This window comes from Lottia gigantea (genome assembly GCF_000327385.1).
Source record: "Lottia gigantea unplaced genomic scaffold LOTGIsca_7, whole genome shotgun sequence".
NCBI lineage: Eukaryota > Metazoa > Mollusca > Gastropoda > Lottiidae > Lottia > Lottia gigantea.
Genome location: NW_008710370.1, coordinates 1,334,704 through 1,357,186, shown reverse-complemented (window position 1 = coordinate 1,357,186; position 22,483 = coordinate 1,334,704). Strand labels below are relative to the sequence as shown.

The window sequence follows — 22,483 nt, the reverse complement described above, 5'->3', positions numbered from 1 at the left end:
TATTAGCTTGGCTGCTAATACAAATATATTCATGCCTTACTTTGAGTTGGTTTGAAATTAGAAAATCCAATATTATTATATAAGACAAATATCTATCTTTAAAAACTATAATCTGTTATATCACACAAAAGATTTTCAATTTTCATCAATTACAAAAAACAAAATTTCTTTTCATTGAAAAATATTAATAACGTTAAGATTCAAATATAGACTTGCTGCCTACACATTGCTAATATCAGTATGTTAGCAGACGGCAATGTTCCTTTAGAAGGTTCCCTTAACAAAGTGACTTGTAACCACCTATCGTTAGTCTATCAATTTCAGCGCTTTATAACTCCAACGATTCATCAGAGAAACCATTGAAAATCATACAATTCAATGCATTTAATAAAAAACCAGAATATAAAAAGATATAATTTTTAATCATAAAGCATTCCATTTGTAACATTATAATGGTCGGAGGATTTTTTTCATTTTGATCAGCAAACTGGCACCATGAATATGGTTTCATGTCATATTAAAACTAGCTAGAATCAGAAAGAATCAATGGACAGAAATTGAGACTTAATGAGGTGTAAAGAATCCAATATTTTCATCAAACATCATGAGGACACGAGAATTAAAATTCATAATGTAACGGAATTTAGCGTGGTGGCTGGTTGTATCAGCTCATTACAGAAGGCCAGGCCAAACAAAATAATATGTTATAGAATTTCAGCCAATTCTTTAGGCATTGGTCCTGGTATAATAAATTTTCATCTATCTTATGGATCAAACATAATTTGCCAAGCAGACGACAATCCAATTGGCTCTTCAGCAAAAAATCATACTGAATTTATATGAATGAAACTGAATTGTTGATGTTGAACTCCATTCCAAAGAATTTTTTTTATTTTCATGGCCTACCAAATAACAACTGATGGTATAATGATTTTTAAAATGACTGATGAACTCTACAAAATATCTGATCAAGTACGGCAAAATCACTAGTTACCAAATCTGAACAAAAGAATCAAATTGAGAAATTATCGTGTGCAAACACAGCACAATCAAATGTTAATTCATAATCAATCCTCTTTCTTTTTGACCCCCAGGAAGTTTTCTGACCCAAATTTATTCCATCACGCAAAATACAACTAGTGTTTGTATGAAACTGTTGGTTATGTTAGGTTAATACTTTCATTACAATGATTTACTGTTTATTTCAAGTTATAATTATATCTATAGGGGGTTAATGTACTCTATACCTCAAAACAAGCACAGTGTAAATCCATGAACATTATTATCCAAATAAGCTTATCAAATGCAATAGAACAAAAAATCCAAATCAAATTTATCAAGAGTGTTCTTTTAACATGAGTCCTACAAATAATGCCAGCATCGTTTGTGATCATTTTTTATTTTGAACAATGATTTCTACGAGATATTTTCTATTGTTTATGTATAATCAAAGTGGTATGCATTCGTGATCAACAGTATGATCAAATCCAAATAATAATCCAAATATTGTTATTACTTCATCATTATAGTACTAATAAAATTGACGAGCATCATAAATAGTTCCTACAGAGACTATACGTCTTCAATACTCATTATATTAATTTCATATTGAACACAGAATGTACCCAAATTTATGAGTTCATTTTCATTTTAAGGTAATGAAATTTCCTGCAATTATGGTTTGGAGCACATTCAGTACACATTATGTGCGTTTTTAGTAGTATGTGGTACATGAGTCATTTTAGTAAGTCCCTACTACTCTGAAACTCATTAATTATGTGATTAATAGTTTCTTGTCATCAATACTTCATTTTAGTACAATTAGGTGTGACTAATTCTTCAGATGTATACAGTAGAGGTTAAAACGTTTCCTGATTGTCTTGTAATTCTTTAGCAGTGTTAGAAATAACCATTCCATTTACACATTGCATGGTTTGATCAAGAATTGTTCTCAATATCAGACCACCATTTGCCACAGTCATTTAGAAATTTTTTTTTTGTTAATGTCAAAAGAAATCTGCAAGATATTTGATTTGATATTCGTCAACACTCTGTTGTGCAGTTGATCATTGGTTATTGTTTCTCCATTATTTTGAATAGAATATCTTAATTGATTGTGTTTCTAAAATGCTGAAAACTGCCTTCACATTTGAAGCATGTGTTTAACACAGCAATAGGCTTACCTTGAGAAAAGACCTCCATTTTGATCCATAGTGTTTGGTTGTGGTCCACTACTGTTTGATGACATATTGTCTGTTTTCACATCTAAATAAACTTTATCTTGTCCACTGCCAGACAATAACTGAAATAGATTAATATTTTAGAAATAAATGATCAAGTACCTATATTTACAAATAAACAGAAATATTGGGATTCATATTAAGCACAGGTCAAGATAGTACCTTTTAAATTTTCTCCAAACGGTGACAAAGGTCTGGAGATTGAGTAATCAAAATGTCCTTAGGATGTGGTCCGTTGGGGCTGGGTTCCAGCAAGTGAGAATTAAGCCCCAGGAAAATCTTCTTCGATTCAACAGAGATTGATTTAAGTGTCTTTGTACAAAATCTAAAAGTTATAGATTTTGATATGTTTTTGGAAACTCAAAATTGTCAGAAATGAGTTCTCAGGGCCTATAATTTTCTGAGTACAAAATCTGAGCCCCACCACCAATATGGATATCTTCCTTACTTTTGATGATTCTATAACATCTTAGGTCACGGAAGAAGCATAGAGGGTTATTTTATGAAAAGATCTAGCTTTCACAGTTACTTTCAGCTATATTAAATGTTGTAAAATAGCTTAATCTATCTCTATTGAATGATAATAAAATAATCTGAGCTATTTCCTACTCTACTGATTGACACAGTAAATGTGGAAGGAATCTTGTAAAGCCTATTCATTATAGTGTGGATTAAACAATTTATAGCTAATATCAATATTAAGCTGTTAAACAAGCGCCAATTTATCAGCAGCAAATAAAAAAAAAGATCTATCACATTTCATGTTTGATTCTGGCTTCGATCTTTTTTAACACCTTGTGAAAAGAGCGAAAGAAAATATTGATAAACGTATGCAATACATTATAGATCTTTTTCTTTATTTCATTGATGTGAGAGAAATGCCTTAAGGCACATGAACTGAGTTTGGGTCAATAGAGAATGGTATATATATATATAGAAAGCTCTCACTATAGATTTATCCAGTCCAATTCTGCTTGAAAAATAACATAAAAAGTAAATTAGTGGTGACCAAAGGCTACAAATAACATCTCCAATGTAGCAGTAAAATGAACAATTATAACTTAAAACACAAATATCTGAGAGCTTGTCTCAACTTGAAATTTTAAAACATTAATAAAAACGGCTCAATATCTTGTCTGCTTGAAAAAAATAATATAAAACATGAATTGGAGAGTGGCCTGTAGCATATTGGCATAATATTGAATGGCAATAATCCACTGGTTTTCATAAGAAAAATCATTCAAATTTTTAATCCTTATGAGGATTTTTCTATATATTATGGACATTTTTTGTCAACTTTTCACCTAAACATAATGGCCCAACATTTGGCCCCAGCATTTGGTCAGTATAGTACTATGAAAAGGTCAATATGGTTCTATGAAAAGGAAAAGGTCAGTATGGTACTATGAAAAAGTCAATATGGTACTATGAAAAGTCAATATGGTACTATGAAAAGGCAATATGGTGCCATGAAAAAGTCAATTTGGTACCATGAAAAGTCAATATGGTGCCATGAAAAAGTCAATTTGGTACATAAAAAAGTCATTATGGTACCATGAAAAAGTCAATATGGTACTATGAAAAAGTCAATATGGTACCATGAAAAAGTCAATTTGGTACTATGAAAAAGTCAATATGGTACCGTGAAAAAGTCAATATGGTACTATGAAAAAGATTCAAAATACATTTCATTCTATTATATTACAAATTGAACTCTTTGATGACTTTTATATATATCAAAGCTCTAAAAGAACTGAACTGTAAATTTACCTTTGAACAATTAAAATACAGAAATAACCCATACTATTGGTAATCAGCAGAAATTTTATATCTGCCCACTTGTTGGAAGTTTTGATTACTTGTCGAGGTGCTGATGGCAGATTGCCTGCTAATTCTCTGACTTTTGGTCTGTTTTACAATAATTAAACATCATCCACTTCCGACTAATAAAATTTACACGCGACTCAAGTGGTTTGTTTTCTGATGTGAAAAAGGGAAACTTAATTATTGGCCGTTTGGTCACTGGGTGTAAGGTGACAGAGCAACAGGTCTGCATCACTGATTGTAAGAAATCATTAGTTGAGGTGACACCAGCAACAACTAAACTGGATTGATCTTTAGAAAAAACCCATGGTGAAAAAAAATATATGGATACAAGGATGAGTAATATGTCACATTAATGGCCACTGACATATTTTCTCCTTCACATTTCTATATCAACTTGTGTTGAATACTAAGTAAGTGCAAAGACTCATCAGTCTACAAGACGGAACTTAATTCAGCTCATTTATAATTCACTACAAATTACAAGTACCACAGAAAAAATTAACAAGTCTACAAAAAAAATAGCAAGGAAGAAATCAACCTTACTTTTCTTTCTACCACATAATTGTTTCTTTCTTAGTATTTTAGTCATGGCTTTTCTGACAGATAAATTATCCAGAACAGTTTTAAAGAGTTATACTCAAATCAGCACAGAGACAGAACTGTTACAAAAAATTTCTGGTCTGCAACATTTCAAAAATAAGAGAAATCTAATTCACATATTACTCACTTTCTTGATTCTGCTCTTTAATTTCATGCTGAAAATCAACAGTGTTCAACCCAAACTATATATATCCTAGTTTAAATCCCAACTCACCATGCTTTCTCGTAAACAACACAAATGTTTTATTGACAGGACATTTCAAAAATTGCAATTTATGAATTTGGAGAAAAATACCAAAATCTGATTGGTCAAGAATGCTGGTATGTAAAATTAGATCATAACCAATAAGATTAATCCCGAAGATAAGGATAAATAATAACAATGACGTAAGAACAGCCCCTTGGCTCACACCTTTATCATAACTTATAGTTCAAAGACTAGATTCTTTATCAGGCCACTTTACTACCACACTTAACTTCCCTTCCCTGCCTCTTAATCTTTTTACTGTCTTCTTATTGGAGGTAATTAGCTTTAATCCCTAGACAAATGGGATTAACTTAATCCCCTCAGGGCTCTTTAAGTGATAATCTCTGGCTATTGATAAAATAAGATTAAATTGTAAAGTTAGTGTAGTGTGCTACGCTGTATTGATTTTGTGGTGAAATGAAGGGATCAGGTTGAAGCTTGTAATATTTTCTAGAATACAGGTGTTGAATATAACACAGTATAGATTGTTCATTTAGAATGATCCTTTATCATATTAACTTGTAATAAGTAGCCACTTTAAAGGTGAACAGCTCTTTCACTTTACAAATTATTATACAAAAACTGTTCATGTACCATTTAGTTCTATATCCTATGGAACATTACCGATTTGAATGGCAAGATTGGTGCCTAGAAACTTCTGACTGTAACCTCTAAATTAGAGGAGACTTCATAAGAGACCTACATCTTAATTTTTAGAAAGACAAAAATTCAAATAACTACTTTAAAAATTTCAAATTTTCAAGAAATCATTTTCTCTTTCAGGCTTCAGAAAACCAAAAATTCAACTGAACTATTTAAAAAAATCAATTTTTTTTTTAGAAAAAATCATTTGTTATTGAAAATGAACATCTTCAAGTCAGAATGTTACTTAAAATTTAGTAAAAATTGAAAATAGTGCCACATTAACATTCATAAATGACTATCTACTTAGATGAAGTGGTACAAGTACTTAACTGTTTCCTTTTTACTTTCCTTTAAAGTTTTTTTATATAATTTTCATAACCACAGGAAACTCCCACAAAAATATATTAATTATAATTTGTTTTTTTGAAGATTGTATCAACAATATTTTACCTTTAGAGACAACAACTTTTTGCCTAAGAAAAGTTTCAAATCAAGAGAATAGCATAAAATTTCATAATAAAAGCTTATTTGTGTTAGTGTGTTTCTTTTTGGACCTTTGGATTTTTCAACCTGGTTTTCCCCTGTCAGTGATGTAGGTAAGAGGGGCTGCCATGGAAATAGCATCTAATTGTTTGGATGGGAAATAAACCAAGGCCCTGTGTGCTACAGGCTGTGCATGTTAAAGATTCCTCCATAGTTGGAAATCGAAAAAGAGCAGGCTAATGCCGCTGTCCTGGCAAAACATTCCCTCATTGCACCCTGCATGGCATTGCCTGTCTTCATTAGCCAACATGCTACAGAAAAGTAGGATGTAAAACTCCATTCATTTCATTCATGTTTTGTTCGGAGGTCTTTCACATCTATTTCTTTTGATGATGAAGAATAAATAGATAAGAAAAATGGAAAGAAAGGGAAATCAGAATAATATTCAATATAGTCTTTCATAATAATATAATGCATCCACTTTACGCATAACCCTTAAATTGATCAATTCAAATGTCCAGTGTCTATCCTCGAGCCATTTTGTGTCTGTCTAAACATGAATTTCATTGAAGTTCTCTTAGAAAAACAGTGAATTAATAACCTCATTAAGCAGTTATTATTTCATAATTCTTTCTAGAGAGCTGCGACATTTTCAAACGTAGAAGAAATCCTTTCTGAGTCAGTCAGTAATATTTGTCAAAATGTCAAGCATGTATTTTATTATTTGAATGCTTAATTCCCCAACTTTAGCCTTTTAAGAGATTGTCTGGGTGCATGTTGTCTTAACGTCCATGACAAGCCAGTTCTCAATTTACTAAAGTTTGAAAATTGAAATGTTTCCAGTCAATAAATAAGATAAAAGCTGGAGGGAAGAATAAAAATATTAATGACTCTGAGGATCATTTTCATGTTATCTTAGACAAGATTAATTTTTCTCACAACTAAAAATCAATGCTTCAATTGAAAGAGAAAGTCATCTGCACTTTTTTTTTTTATTCTGCAGTAAATCGGCTTTAGACTCTGTATAAAACCCCCTGCAGGCTAAGTTATGTTTGGCGGACATCTCAAACTGAAGACAAAATAGCAAGTATTTACTATGTGAAATCAATGAGTTGTAAAGGATTAGTGCAAAGTACTCAATGAATGCAGACACCTCCAGGCTAGAGAATTCTATGAGAGGAAAAAAGCAGATAGGAAGATAGCAAGATGAGATTGATGTTGAACTCTAAGATTGGTAGATATGGCCCTAAGCTGGACTTTGCTGATTCAATGTCGGGAAGCAAAACATCTTAGACGGAACCAATTACTCAACATAAAAGTGAAACTTTGATTATAAAAGTAGCACAGCGTCTGCTTTTAGAAAAACCAATGTAGACTTAACAGTAAATTGATAACTTGTTATTTGTAAGGAAACATAAATCCTCTTAGATAAAACAGGTTATTGGTATTACTAACTAAAGCTGTTGACCTACAGCCTCCATGCTTTTGAGTTTGACATACATTTTTCTACTTCGTTGATCAAACCTATTTCAAAACTTCAGAACTTTAAAAAAAAACCTTCTAGGTAAATCAGTGTTACAATTGCATCTATGATGTTTACATTTGCCAGAAAATTGCAGGTTATTTGTCCTGTCAGCTGGTTGAGTACTTTGGTTAAGTGCTATACTGGTTAAGCTAAAAGTGATGCAAGTAGTAAGAATTAAGAGATATTAGCTGGTTAAGCTTAAAGTAATGCAGGTAGTATTTATTGTTATCAGTTGGTAAAGCTTAAAGTAATGCAGGTAGTATTTATTGCTATCAGCTGGTTAAGCTTAAAGTAATGCAAGTAGTAAGAATTAAGAGATATTAGCTGGTTAAGCTTAAAGTAATGCAGGTAGTATTTATTGTTATCAGTTGGTAAAGCTTAAAGTAATGCAGGTAGTATTTATTGCTATCAGCTGGTTAAGCTTAAAGTAATGCATGTAGTATTTATTGCTATCAGCTGGTTAAGCTTAAAGTAATGCAGGTAGTATTTATTGCTATCAGCTGGTTAAGCTTAAAGTAATGCAGGTAGTATTTATTGCTATCAGCTGGTTAAGCTTAAAGTAATGCAGGTAGTATTTATTGCTATCAGCTGGTTAAGCTTAAAGTAATGCAGGTAGTATTTATTGCTATCAACTGGTAAATTAAAAATAAGAGCAACGTATTCATTTAATATCAGCATGTTTATAATAAGTATCTATTACCAGAATACAAGTTAGGTGGAGGTAATGTATTGTACGCTTCATTAAAAAATCTTCCCCAACCATTCATTTAGCAAGAATTTTCTGAATCCTGTTTCACTTGCTAGTAATACATTGATAGAAATTGATATTGACAACAAAATTCAAACTCTCTCCATTCTACAACACACTGTATTGCTTTTAAGGTTTTTTTTTGTGACATGTTCAGTAGCATGAGAATATAATGGTGACCTTGTGTACAGACGGACAGAAAGCATGAAAAATCCATCAATAGTTAGTGTTTGAAAATTAAGCTGTCTATCTTATTTGTCATGCCAATCATTTACAGGTTTTCAGTAACAGTAAGTGATTTCAAATCAGCTTGTCATTTCCATGTCTCTAAAGACTATTTCTGTCTACAGATATTCTACATGTTGAATATCAATCTCTTACAGAACATAGCCTGCAAGTCCTTTTCATTAGCTCTTTCTTAATGCATGAATATGGAATAATAAGTCATAGAACTCTTTGTGTAATGACTTTACAAATGAAAAGGGAATGGAATGACATGAGCAAATGTCAACTATTCCTTTAGAATAGAAACAAGTTGCTTTGTTCTACAGGCTGTGTATGTCAAAGATCATTGAACAAGTGAAATAAAACTTGCCAGGCAATCTTATATATGCTCACTGGCGTATTGTTTTTTGAATAAGAACATTAGTCATCACAACAACCACCATCAATATGAAATATTCAACTTTTAGTCATACACTTAATAAGCAATAAATCAGATTTTTTTTAATTTCTTGATTTTCGATGGAGTTCATTTCTATCTGATTTTGAATAATTTCAATTTTTTTAAAAATCGGTTAAGATTTGTGTAATCAAAGAACAACAATTATTATTATTTTTTTTATATTTTTGGGTGATAATAAACAATTGACCAAAATCTGTCAATAATTATACCTTCTAGAGTGAAATGAAATTGGGACTGCCTAAGTAGATTATGACAGACTTTTGCAACTACTTGAAAAATTGATCATTTCTTTCTTCTACTTTTGACTCGTTGAATACAATGTGACTGATTTTTTCAACTACTATGTAAATCAATCAATGTTCTATTCAGTTATTAACTATATAATTATATTTATATTTTATATGGGTGTATAAAGATGATAGATAGGCTGTGGTGTAGCACTATGTCTCATTGTGACCTATACTGACATAGTTTCATCTAGCTTTAGCTAAGTATTCATTTTTTGTGTCTTTTTTTACAACAAATTTATGAACAGTCTAATTAAACTTAGACCTAAGTTTCGTTCTGTTTTATTTTTTCAGCTTATATTTTCATTATAGCCATTTCATTTAGGGACTAACGACAGCCCTCTTGAATCTTGTGACTTCCAATCAAATTTCTTTATTCTCCAGCATTGGTATTTTGTGACGCAGTGTTTTATCAGGTTAGATCAATTCGACGAACATTCAAGAGGGCCGTTGTAGACTCTTGTGGTCTTATTAAAAATAAAAGCTAATAAAGAAACAGAACGAAAGTTTAATCTTATTTTAATGAGACTGACTTTGGAAGACACTTTGTTAGTTTGAAGAATTTCACAGCTACATATCTCTAGCATAAATTTTTCATAAAAGATATAACATTTCCAACCTAGACTATTATCAGGAGACAACATTAGAAAGCCATTACTCCACGTGAATAAAACATAATGTAAATTTTGACTGAAAAAAAAACCTGAAGAATTCAATTCACAATATCTGAGTATTAAATACTATCTGAATTTATCTTATTAATAAAAACTATCTGAATTTCATTAAGATATGTATATTGAATATGATATTGTTAATAAAGGATAAGAGTAGTAAAAGTATCTATTTGTAGATGTATATTACATTTAATAATATCTTCAGATACTTTGATTATTAGATTATATAGAGACAACAAAATAAATAATTCATATCAGCCTTTTTTCTATTATTTTATAGAATATTCATTTTGAAATCATTTGACTAAAACTTTCCATTAAGCTGATAAAGGTCGGGATCTTAGAAATATGACAGACAGGATATAGACTTGATGAGATTGCTTGATGTTGTGATAATAAATCAAAATAATGGGATAATTCTTTACACTTAAAGGACTGATTCGCCATATTGGGGGGTTGATTTGGGTCTTGGATATATGTAAATAGTCTTCAGAAGTACAAAGGCTGCAAGAAAATTGCATAATTCCTATAAAAAGAACACCTTACGCTATGAATTACACCTTCTTTTTCTATAGATGTCTGTTCTATATATGACAGTTTCCCCAAGAATAGACGATTAACTTTCAAACGTGCATAATTCTGGACATACATGGGTTTGAAGGCTCAAACTTTTGGTGGGTAATGTAGTCTAGCATATATTTGGACAATTATACCAATGAATGAATGGATGATGAACTTTGCTTTAAATGAATATAAGTGAACTCATTCGCAAATAATTTTTATTTTTGTAGAAACTTGACAAAGTATTAATGGATTGAAGAAACAATGACACCTGTAATTAACAATTTATAGTAATAGTAATTAATATATCTTATTGTTAATATATTGTTAAAATACAAATAAACACACTATATACTAATTACTGTACTCATACCGCCTAATAATCAAATAAAATAAATATTTTCTAAAATCAATAATTGTCTGATATGAAAATTTGTTTAACACTTTTAAATAATTTACTTTATTCTATTGATAATTGTTAAATAATTATGATGATAATGAATCAATTTATATGTAAGAAGTAGATAAATTTATAATATTTATAAAGAAAGGTTTTTTTTTTTTAAGCACAGTCAGTTAAAGCATTGAAACTTTACATGATGTCATTTGCTTGATTACATGAAACAAATGGTGTCTGTGGGTTCTAATCTCGATCAACTGTGTAGTCACCTTGAATAATAATTCTCATCAACCCAGCAGAAAAGATCAATGCCAAGAGGTTTGGCCAAGGACAAAAAGGATCCTTTGTGAACTTAAGGTGTAACAATATGTACAAGATGTTTCTTTACTTTTTTTACAATCTGTTTACATTTAGGAACCAATTTTCTTATTTTTATAGGGTAAATAATTTCTACTTGCAATAATCAAATCCTTTCTATGTAAGATTCAAATATCAATTGCTATTTTTTCACTAAACCATTGTAGGCCAACTTTGTAGCTTAACACTTTTTCAATGCTAATCACTTATATAAAGTGTAAATATACATCATGTCTATCACTAAATAGGAAAATAATGTCATGTCAAGAAGGTATTAATTTAATTTGTTAGTGTTTTGCTTCATTAACTAGTAATTGACCAAGACGCTTTAATTGTCATCCAATGTAATTAGTATTGTTTGGATAATTAAGGTAAAATAACCCTGATGTATGTAAGATCACACCTTTATAGAACTAGTGTTCTCTTAGACTGAAACATCAGCCTCTATCTATTCCAGCCTCAGATAGCTACTTTGAAAGTTGTCTACTGGTGTAGAGACAGAAAAAACAGGCCATGTTTTGAGGGGATTTTCAGTGATGCCCAACACTTAGTGACAGTCATCATTAGAATTTTAGAAAAAAAACGTATCTTTGGAGGTAAAAACAAGGCCAAGTCTTTCTGATTCTACTAACTATCAGAGGCTGGAATAGAGGCAGATTTTTCGGACTAGTGTCCTCTCTAAATTATTTACACTTAGAAACAAGTTTGGATGAAGAAATAAATAGTTATGTAACGATTTAAGACCTACATGACTGAATATTTCCACTTCTTATCGAATGTTCTTAAAAGGCATATCAAAATTTAAACAGTTTAGCCAAAAACTAAAATTAGTGCTGACTATACATATAGCTAATCAAATTATCTATTCTATTTTAAACCCTAATCCTATATTTCTTTTGCACCATTCTGATTTCATGTTGACTCATGCAGCTCTTGTAATTCCAGAAAATGAGCTCAAATTGACTCGGAAGGGAACAATTTTCAAGAAATAACTGTAACATCTATGTTCAAGGTACTTGATCTAAATTCTGAACTGACATACATATTTTTAACCCTTTTCCCCACATAAACTCAACATAACATCTACAATACATATCATAATCATGTCTAATAACCTGCAATATCAGATTCTAGCAAAAGAAATGTAAATGACATTTAAACAGAGATAAAATTTTTCGATCATCAAGCCTCTTGAGACTGGTGAGATTTTATTGTTTTGACATAACGTAAATTGAGCCCACGTCATATTTGCATTCTTATCTCCTTCGAGAGTGCACAAAACACAGTGAGTTCCAATAAATCTGATTTACTTGAAAATTCTATGAATAAGTTAACTATCAGCACACAAATGTTCCAAAGGCTGTCAAGGTTTTCACACTTTTCTTTCTAAACGAAATCAAGTCACGCTATATCTAGTAAAAAACCTACTGGCAATGTGAGAGTTGTAGTTATTATATTCTAATATTGATCATATTTATCCATAGCCTATTATATATATTATACACTATAGACACTATTTAATACATGTGTATCATATCACTAGACCAGGACAATCAAAAACAATGACTTCCTGAGATTTTGAATAATGAAGATAGATAGCCCTGCTATCATCCTTTCCAGATTTTGTCCTTTGTTTCTTTCAGGTATTTTAACGGGATTTAAGCTAAGAAATGCCTTGAAGGAAATATAACTTCTGTAACTAATAGGGCTTATGAAACAGAAAGTGTCATTTTGGTCTGAGAAAGGTTCTTGTTCTCTGAAGAACTCTTTTTTGAAGAAATTGAAATAAGTCCTTTCAGTTACCCTGATGTAAACAACAATGGCATAGAATGATAACAAAGTCTTCAAGAAAATGTAATGGTCTCTTTTGAGGCTTTGGGGTATAAGGTTAGCGAACAGGTTACTAATCTCTGCACCATGACATGCATGATGGTTTCTAGCTAAGAACGAGAATGGCTCAATCTGAATATGATCACCGTATTAGGTGAACCTTCTCTATAAATGACCATCTTGAAATTTGATAATCAATTTTTTCAATTAAAATAAAAAAAAATTTGGGATCTGATTCTCTGGTCTCTTCATTTTCTGGATATTGGACTTAACTCAGAAATGGAACTACAACAGACATAGACTCATGGTATCAATAACTTGCTTACCTGATTATGTTTTAAATGTTTTACCCTGCTTCGTGCATTCTGTCCTATGTAAGCTTGTGATTTTGTTTGAAGGGTAACACCAGGTGGTTGAAGTGAAGTCTTAATTGGAGTACTTCTACTACTGGATCTAGATCTACAAATAATAATATATTACGATTAATATACCTCAGAGGATGACCAAAACAGTATTCAGATCATTTAAGTTATTTCAATTTGAAAACTGTATTGGGCCATGCAATGCAAAAATTCAATTTAAAGAGACAGTAACAACTCCTCTTTTCTTGAGACTCTGCCATATATATAAAATACTTAATAGAAATAGATGGTAAAAATTTGAAGTATATTTTCAAGGATAATGCAGTTTTCTAATACTTCTGAAATTATTCACATATACTCAAGACATATATTAATCAACAGATGTAATTGATTTGTATTGTATCTAAATTTGATATACATGTAGGGAACAAAACTTAAATTTCAAACTTACAAATTGAAAAAGGACCCTTTACAAGAGAATGAAAAATTAGTTCACAATGAGGCATTTCCGGTCCAAAAATTGTTAAAAGAGAATGAGATCTGATAGAATTGTAAGAAAATGATATAACAAGGTGAAAGAGTAAAAACCTACTTAAAGATTTAATACTATGATGAGAAGAAACTTGTAAGAACTTTAATGAATGGTTAAGAAAGGAACTAATCACTTTCAATAAGTACTAAATACTTATACTAGCTTATTATTTCCCTTTACAAATCATTATTAAAAACTTCAACAAAAACCTGGTTTCCTTTTCAATCTTCAAGTGTGAATTGTCAAATTACCTTGGGAATTTTATATTTTACTTTCATTTTTTTTTACTTAATGAGGGAAAAAGCACTTAACATTTCTCATGCATAAGCTAAACCCTTAAATACTGTTCCTCATATAACAAATTAAAAATGAAAGCGTTGTGTCAAGCTATTAATACTTTTTGTTAATTAATCAGAATTTTGGAATATGAAACTTCAAAGGATATAAAACACCTTGTCATTCTTTTTAATGAAAATTATCAAATCAAATTTTACATGAGGTTTGTGCTTAAATGTTAAATGTTCTGTGATCAAAATGACATTTTCAAAAAACAATTTCTAATGATAGATCCACAAAAATACAAAAAACTTATCAAATAAATCATTTACCTGTGTAAATATCCAGCAGAGTTTGAAATACACAATTTATATAGAAATAACGAACATATATATCTAGTCACTAGCCATTTATAAACACTAATAAACTTCGGTAAGTTTCACTAAGTTAAAAAATACACTTCTTATTCCTAATATAGCTAGTACATTTATACCTTACTCACTATTATAGTCAATTCTTAACAATTTCCGATTCCAAACCTACCCTATATAGGATAGTGCCTGACTAATTAATAACTCCCTTCCTGATCAATACAAAACGTTTTCACAAGACAACTCAACTTGACGACTTAAATCACATTCCGTTACATTCAACCAGAATAGAAAAGGTGTCCAAATTGGGAAAAAGATATAAAACGCTTGGTGGCTAGCTTATTGATCCATATTAATATTTCTTCAGTGCCGAGTCGTATGGTTAAACAATTCTATAATCCTGGCAGTTATTCCATCGTCTCAATACAACACTAGACCAAACAATCTGATTAGACTTGAACAAGGCCAGGCTAGGATTCACTGATGAGGAAATTGAAAATGTTGTTTTTGATTAGACTGTGTTTGTGTAAACTAACCTCGATTTCTAATATTGATAATTCTATGACCGTCATGAAATGAATGGAAGAAATGAAATGACAGACGTGAGTTGAGACAAGATATTTTTAGGTCATGCCTCATTTAAAAAACAATATAAATTACTACAAAAGGTCGCATTGATTTTTGAAATCTATTCCTAGAATCTTTCTTTTTGTCCTTTTTAATTCAGAAACAGATTTGTGAAAAATTATGCGACACATTTTAAAACAAAAATATACTCTAGACTGTTATTTCAATAGAAGTATTTTTTAAAGCAACTGGCAAAATGTTAGTTAAATTACACAAAATTCACAGACGTGTGTTTCCACATCTTCAAATGAAGCAAAAAAAATGATTTATTCATTAGCACCATTCTTACCAAATCTTTGTATAACAGAATTCCTTTGTTATATTGAAATCAGAATTTCCATCAAGATATAACAAATGGTGTCTTTCAATGAACACCAGTCACCATTTCTCTCATTGTACACTGCATGGTGTCAACTATTTTTATTTACCCAATCAGATAGGATTTATAAATTCATTTCAAAGATGAATAGATAATAAAAGCATAATCAACTTTGCCTCAGTCCAGAATTAACATGGAACCTTGAGCAGCTATGAAGGATGTGGCACCACGTAGGGTATGCTTACTATTCAAGACACCTGATACCACTTTTCATTTTGAAATATTTATTCATTTATGATTGATATACTTCCTCATGTGAAAAGTTAATTTACTGCTACCAATTTTTTGTTGTTTTGGATTTCAGGTTTTGTTTTGCAGTTCGGATTGTTCGTACTTGTTTTTTTTTAACAAATCCAGAACGTAAGTTTATACATCAAGCTCAGCTTAAGTTGGACTGAATCAGAAGTTTTTATTAAAAACCTACATTTCACCATATATCTTACTCAATAATATCAGAAAATCGCTCGAAAATTCATAAAAAAAATATACGGATAACATCCATCTCTCATTGATTTTTTTTCAAAATAGTTGTAAGTAATATATCATCAACAATAGATACATTCTACTAGATTGGTGAATGAGATCTGATACCAGCATAGTCATCATAATATCTCTAGTCCAACTCATCTCCTAAATCTACTAACTCTAGCTATTTTAATTGTATGATTAACATAAGGATGACTATAAAAGTTAGAAGTACTATAAAATATTGGTAGCTGTAATTGGTATAAACATGAAATCACCACTAATAAAGTTAAACTGTATTTTAATGTTTCCATGTCATCATGAGGTTTGTAGCCAAAGGAGGTGATTATTTCAGAATTTCAGCTTTTGGGACAATTTGTTTTTGAATGGCTGCTAATCAGGCCTGGAGGCTAGTGACAATAATTCAACATGATTACAGTTTGGCATGTTTCAGTATCATGTGATTAAATCTGATTTTTAGATACAAACTTCTGTAGAATACTACAATCAGCATCATCCAACTAGTCACAAGTTACAATAAAAACCATGTCATTCACAACCTTTCTAAAACTGACTAAAAAAATTGTAGTTTAAGGTTTTTTTTAATAGCACTCCCAACTAGATTTCAAATATAGGAGTAAATATTAGTGCATGTCACGATATGATATGATACATATCACGATAAAAGGGTCACTATATGATACATATCACGATATGGAGTAATGGGATAAAAATAGAAGTAAATATTAGTGCTGGGAATCGTCAATCATGTCACGATACGTTACGTATCGTGATACAAGGGTCACAATATGATACGTATTGTGATAAGGGGTAACGGGATAAAAATTAACATTTGATCCTAAAAGTTTCTATATATATTAATTTATAACTTTATAACTGTGATATTTGGTAATATCGTTAATTTAAACAATATTTATTTCTCAAAATTATACACATGTTCATTTGCAAATATATAAGTCTGACCATAGTAATATAGTTGATAGAAGTGGTTATCGTCCACTGTCTTATAAAAAGTTTCTAACAATTGCAGCGAAAAAAATTGTTATTTCATAGAATAACTTAAAAAATCCACACTTTTTATGGAATAAGAATTGATCTGTTCTTCACAAAGACTCTTATATACCTGTTGTTAAACTAGACCTATGTGATGGGGATTGCCCCAAGTCACTGAATTATGGTGGTGGGCTACAATCACTACCATTAACCAAATCACCATTACCGATCAGACTTGATTGTTTGTTGAGCAAGTCCAGAGAGGAAATGGTGAAGTATTCGGTTGCAGTAATGGAATTGGAGTTGTCAGAATGGTTTAGGGTGGAGGGCAATCCATTTTTTTCCCTCGCCCCCTTTAGCAACAGGCCTATTACCAATCAGACTTGCTGGCGATCTCTAAAAATTTCAATTCCCTCTGCCTTGTACACTAATAGATTTCTGTACTTGCCAAACAACAAGATGAATTGGACATGATCAATGAGGAGAATTACTGATTACATTCTTTTAATTAATTTCTCCTTATTATTTTATGTTTCATTAACTCTTTAGACAAGCCTCCATTTCTCTTCATTATATTTTCAATCTTTGAATCAATGGAAACCATTTCCGTTAGTTGCAGTTGACCTGCATCACCAATTATACATTTTTACTTTATGCAATGGAATAAATCATACCAAGATTTTATTATGAAATTGATTCCAGTTTTGACCTGTGAAACCTGTCTGAGAAGGTCACCATGTTATACAAGATTAGACGGATATCAAGATGTTCCATGTTTATTCAATAATCTCTTTATAAGAGAAAAAAGGTAGCCATGGAATTGTGTACAATGGGCCTACATGATAGCATGAATATTTTGAACTGTTTGTATTTTCTTTCATTCATCTAATTCATCTATAAGCTTATCTTTTGAAACATCTTAGAATTTTCTAAAATGCCAACAACTTCACGAGGAGCTCCATCTAATACCTTGACAGCATTTGACACTTTTTGTGTATCTCTTAACTTGCAACATTTTGATTGGATTGTACTGTAGCCAATGCAGCCACCATGAGCCCTGTCAGAAAGACTGTATATAATATTGCTTATTTGTTTATAGTCTTTCTGTCAAGGGCTGTGATTGGCTGTATTTACTAGCATACAATCCAATTAAATTACTGCTTTCACAATTAAGGATGATACAAGAAACGAAATTAATAGAGTTTAGTTCCTACTTTTCTGCATTTTATCACATGTGATACAAGAAATTATGTCTAATGATGTCAAGGTATAAGAAAGAGTTTGTACTCTCTCTACATTGTGTTAAACAATGCATACAGGCTTATGTCTATGATCCTTATAAAATATTTGTCAATAACTCAACAAATGAAACAACAATTCATTGATTATCAAAATGTGTTTAAGAACAAATTTCATTCTGGCTGCTGGATTGATCAATTAATCTATTCCCAAGTCAGAATGGATATTTTTGGACAAGTCATGAGCAATGACCTCAGTAATGACACGATTCTAAGCAGTCTAAACCACTTGACTACACAAATCTTGCCATTAATTTTCAAGGGTGTAAGAAACCTTTTGGTTTGTGTTGGTGTCAGAAAAATAAATTCTAAAGTAAAATGCCAAATTGTAGAACCTACATATTCTTAAGGTTTCAACTAATGGGGCCCAAAACATGCACCATTCTTTTTTACCAATCATACGTTAGTCTCAGAATTAAGAATTTTTCAGTTTAGTGTTCACAGCTCACCATTGAAATTTGAGCCTTTAAATCCATGTGTATCTAGAATTATCCCCTTTTGAATGTTAAAATGACGACTCGTCAAGAAAAGATACTCTGTGATATATAGAAAAGACATTTATAGAAATAGTGAGTAATATTCCTAGTTTGAAGTATTTTTGAAGGAATTATGCAATTTTCGTACATTTCTAGTACTATTTACATATATTCAAGACTCAAATAAACCTCCTAAAATGACACACCTGTCCCTTTAAACTGTTTGCTTAACAATTAATACACAAAACAGCATAATTTAGAACCTTTTTTTTTTCATCTAATATAAACTTGTTGATTATCGTGCAATGTCGACAAAATTTGACAATCAATTTAATAATTGCCATTGTTTTTATTTCTAGTTTTAATTACTTAACTTGTTATTGTCTTACCATTTTTTGGTCTAATTTTTAATATCCATTTAGTAGTATTACTTTAAATTGATGTTGTTTTATCATTAGAATATTAAGGTACAATCCAGACAACTAATTAGTATTACATGATAGTCAATTCAAACCTTGCAATGTCATTACCAAAATTTACAAAAAGATCTGAATGAATAGTCAGCTAAAAATTTTCTTTACAAACTGATAGAGCTCAATTTCAGCCACATACATCACATTAAATCACATTTTAAATATAACATACTACGCTTCTCCAGGAATTCTACATAAAGGTTCTGTGGAGGTTGAAATTGTCGTCATTGGCATGATCATCAACATTTTCACTACCATATTACTAATATCATGTTAAATGTCATCAATACTACTCGCCAGAAAAAAATTCGGGACTACCTGTTCTTCAGACATGATAAACAGATGAGATCTTGTCACGGTATAGGCCTTACTCAAAAGGTCACATTTTATATTCGTATCGCTATTTTTTTAAAATGACAAAAGCCAAATAATGAATACATCAAGACATTTCTGCAATGACCTTGTGCCTCACCAAGTATCACTATCCAGTTGAGGTATAACTTATGGAGTTGTATGCAGGAGGAAAAATCCTAACCATTATCTGTACTGTGGTAATATAGTACCTTATTAGTCTGGCCCTAACTATGACAATATAATATCTATATATCACGTCTGAGGAACAAACAGGGTCAGATTTGTCAGGTTATAGTACTAAATTACTGTTAGAATTTGAATAAAGTGTATATTCAGACAACAAAAACTCTAAAGTGTAAAGTTATTTATTTATATGATAATATGGAGTAAAATGTTGAAAGTATTGTACAGTTATGTTTAATATTGAAAACGAAGGCTACCACTAACATATTTCCTCGATGCTTAAAACTCAACTAACAAAGTCTCCTCAATTGTTCAATATAAGGGTGAGAAACTAGTAATCTGCCATGTGAACTACAGACAACTTAAATTGACATCAATCAATAATAACCACATCCTCTACAATATTCTACTTGTAATGGAAGAAACTGTCAGTAGAAACAGTAGTCACTATTACTACAGGAGTTACTTCCCATGTAAAATTTTGACATGTTTACAACTAGTTGTTCTTGAAACTTAAAAAGGAACAAGTTTCAAAACAATGATAATTTAACACTAGAAGCCATGTTCACACAATTTACGATGGTAAAATGAAAACAATCTGATATTGATTTGAAACATATCAATCAAAATGCACTTTGAATCTTACATGAGAACAGATTCAGAAACAATCTTATTTTATGTGTATAGGAGAAATTGATATTATCAATTTTCACCATTCAAATCAGACGTCTGTGTTTCTTGCGATTTCACTAAAACTAGGTGTTTTATGACGCCACTATCGCAGATGTCCTTATATATTAATAGCAACTTTTGCAATAGTGACATTATAAAATGCTTTCTTTAAGTCGATTTGCAAGACCCACAGAATCTGACATCTGAAAGTGGAATGGTGCAAATTGATGCTATCTAACAGGTTTAGAAAACCTCTATACAATCTCTTTAAGAACAGTTAAAAACAAAGCAATCAGTTCTGATGTAAAAATTCAAAATTCAATATGTGTTTCAATATTTCTTTAGATTTCTTTAAAACAAGGTTCCCATGGAAACTAAAAAGAATTCCACTTACCTTTTAGAATGGTGGTGAGCACTAATATTATAAGAACCAACTAAAGCAGAAATATTAGCAGGATGAGATGAGGCACTCTGGGCTTGTTGGATGGATTGGATCATAGCGACAGCTTCCTGTTTCAGTTGTCTGATGGGAGTTTCACAAACATCACAGCATTCTCGTTTGACATAACGACGAAAATTTTCAGGCACTTGTAACATTTCTTCAACTTGAATATAATTGACAGGCTGAAAATATAGAGGTTAAATGTTATTGATAACAATTCTAAGTTCTTGTCATTTAAACTGACAACCTAGATAGATGTTTCACATGCTAATATCCTTCTCAATCCATGTTTTACAACAATTCTGTTACAGTTTTTGTACGTTTTAATAAGAATCAATTCTGTTCTAAAGATTTTGGCAAAACGTTCATCTGTGAGTATACCACTTGTCAATGACAATACTTGACAATTTTTCAATATGAATCACTAACTCACGATAAAATGTGATCATATAAACCCAATAGAAATTAATAAAACAACATTTTTGAGGCTTACAAGTGCATAATTTTACAAACAGTTGTTAGATTGTCCATAGAATGTTCCTAAACATGGTGATTTGTATTGGGTAGAAGGGTTTACTATTTCAACTGATTTGTCTCCTAAAAGTTGTTCTTCAGATGTCAAGTAGACAATCTAGGGTTGAATACTTTTTTTTACAGAAGAAGTAAAACTCCATTAAAATGATACATTACTTGTACCCTATTTGTGACACCTTTACACTTTGCAATATTGCTCTCTATATTGCAGTTCACCAACAAAAATAAGTCTTTTTACTTTTAACCAGTCAAAATCATGACTAACTTCCACGTACGGTATTTTTAATGTTAAAACTTGAATTTTCTTTTACCATCATTGCACAAATTGAGTCAACAAACGCACAGTGCCAACAGCACTATGACCCTAGGAGTCATCATGCTCCAACAATCCTGACAAATTAATCATAGCCATGAAACTCAATTATATTTTTGTATGGTTCAGGTCTCAAGAGTTTTAATAAGAATAACTTTGTTTTAATTTTGTAAAATTAAAGGGTTTGTAATTCTGATAGAACAATTTGCACCATTCTCAATCAAAGAAAATGTATGTGGTTCCTGCAATTCCACTAAAACTAAGTGTTTGATGACGTCATCAATAGCGTATATGATAGAAGCATATTTTGCGATTAGTGACATCATTAAACACATAGTTTAATTGGAATTGCAGGAACCACAGAAACCTGATTGTAAATTAGAATGGCACAAATTGATGCTATCAGTGTCCCCGATAGACATAAATTTTTTTAGAAAACCTCTTTACAATCCCTTTAAGAGGACTGACAGTCTGAACATTTACATTTCATTTCAATTTACACTTTCCAAATTCAATCTGACAACTTCCACGTAAAAATATCATAAAAATATTGGAAAAGTTGAGAAAACAAAGAAAGGATGGGAGATTAATTTGGAGAGAGAC

The 22,483-nt window shown here is 30.9% G+C and overlaps 1 protein-coding gene across 1 annotated transcript; it reads right to left on the bottom strand.

Moving 5' to 3' along the window:
* Positions 1–12,737: 12,737 nt before the first annotated feature.
* On the bottom strand, positions 12,738–21,881 carry LOTGIDRAFT_154952 (hypothetical protein; the record flags this gene model as incomplete). The annotated part of the gene is made up of 4 exons (XM_009065457.1): positions 12,738–12,764; positions 13,436–13,568; positions 20,986–21,215; positions 21,843–21,881. 4 exons carry the CDS (start codon positions 21,879–21,881, stop codon positions 12,738–12,740), a joined length of 429 nt encoding a protein of 142 aa, XP_009063705.1.
* Positions 21,882–22,483: the final 602 nt, after the last annotated feature.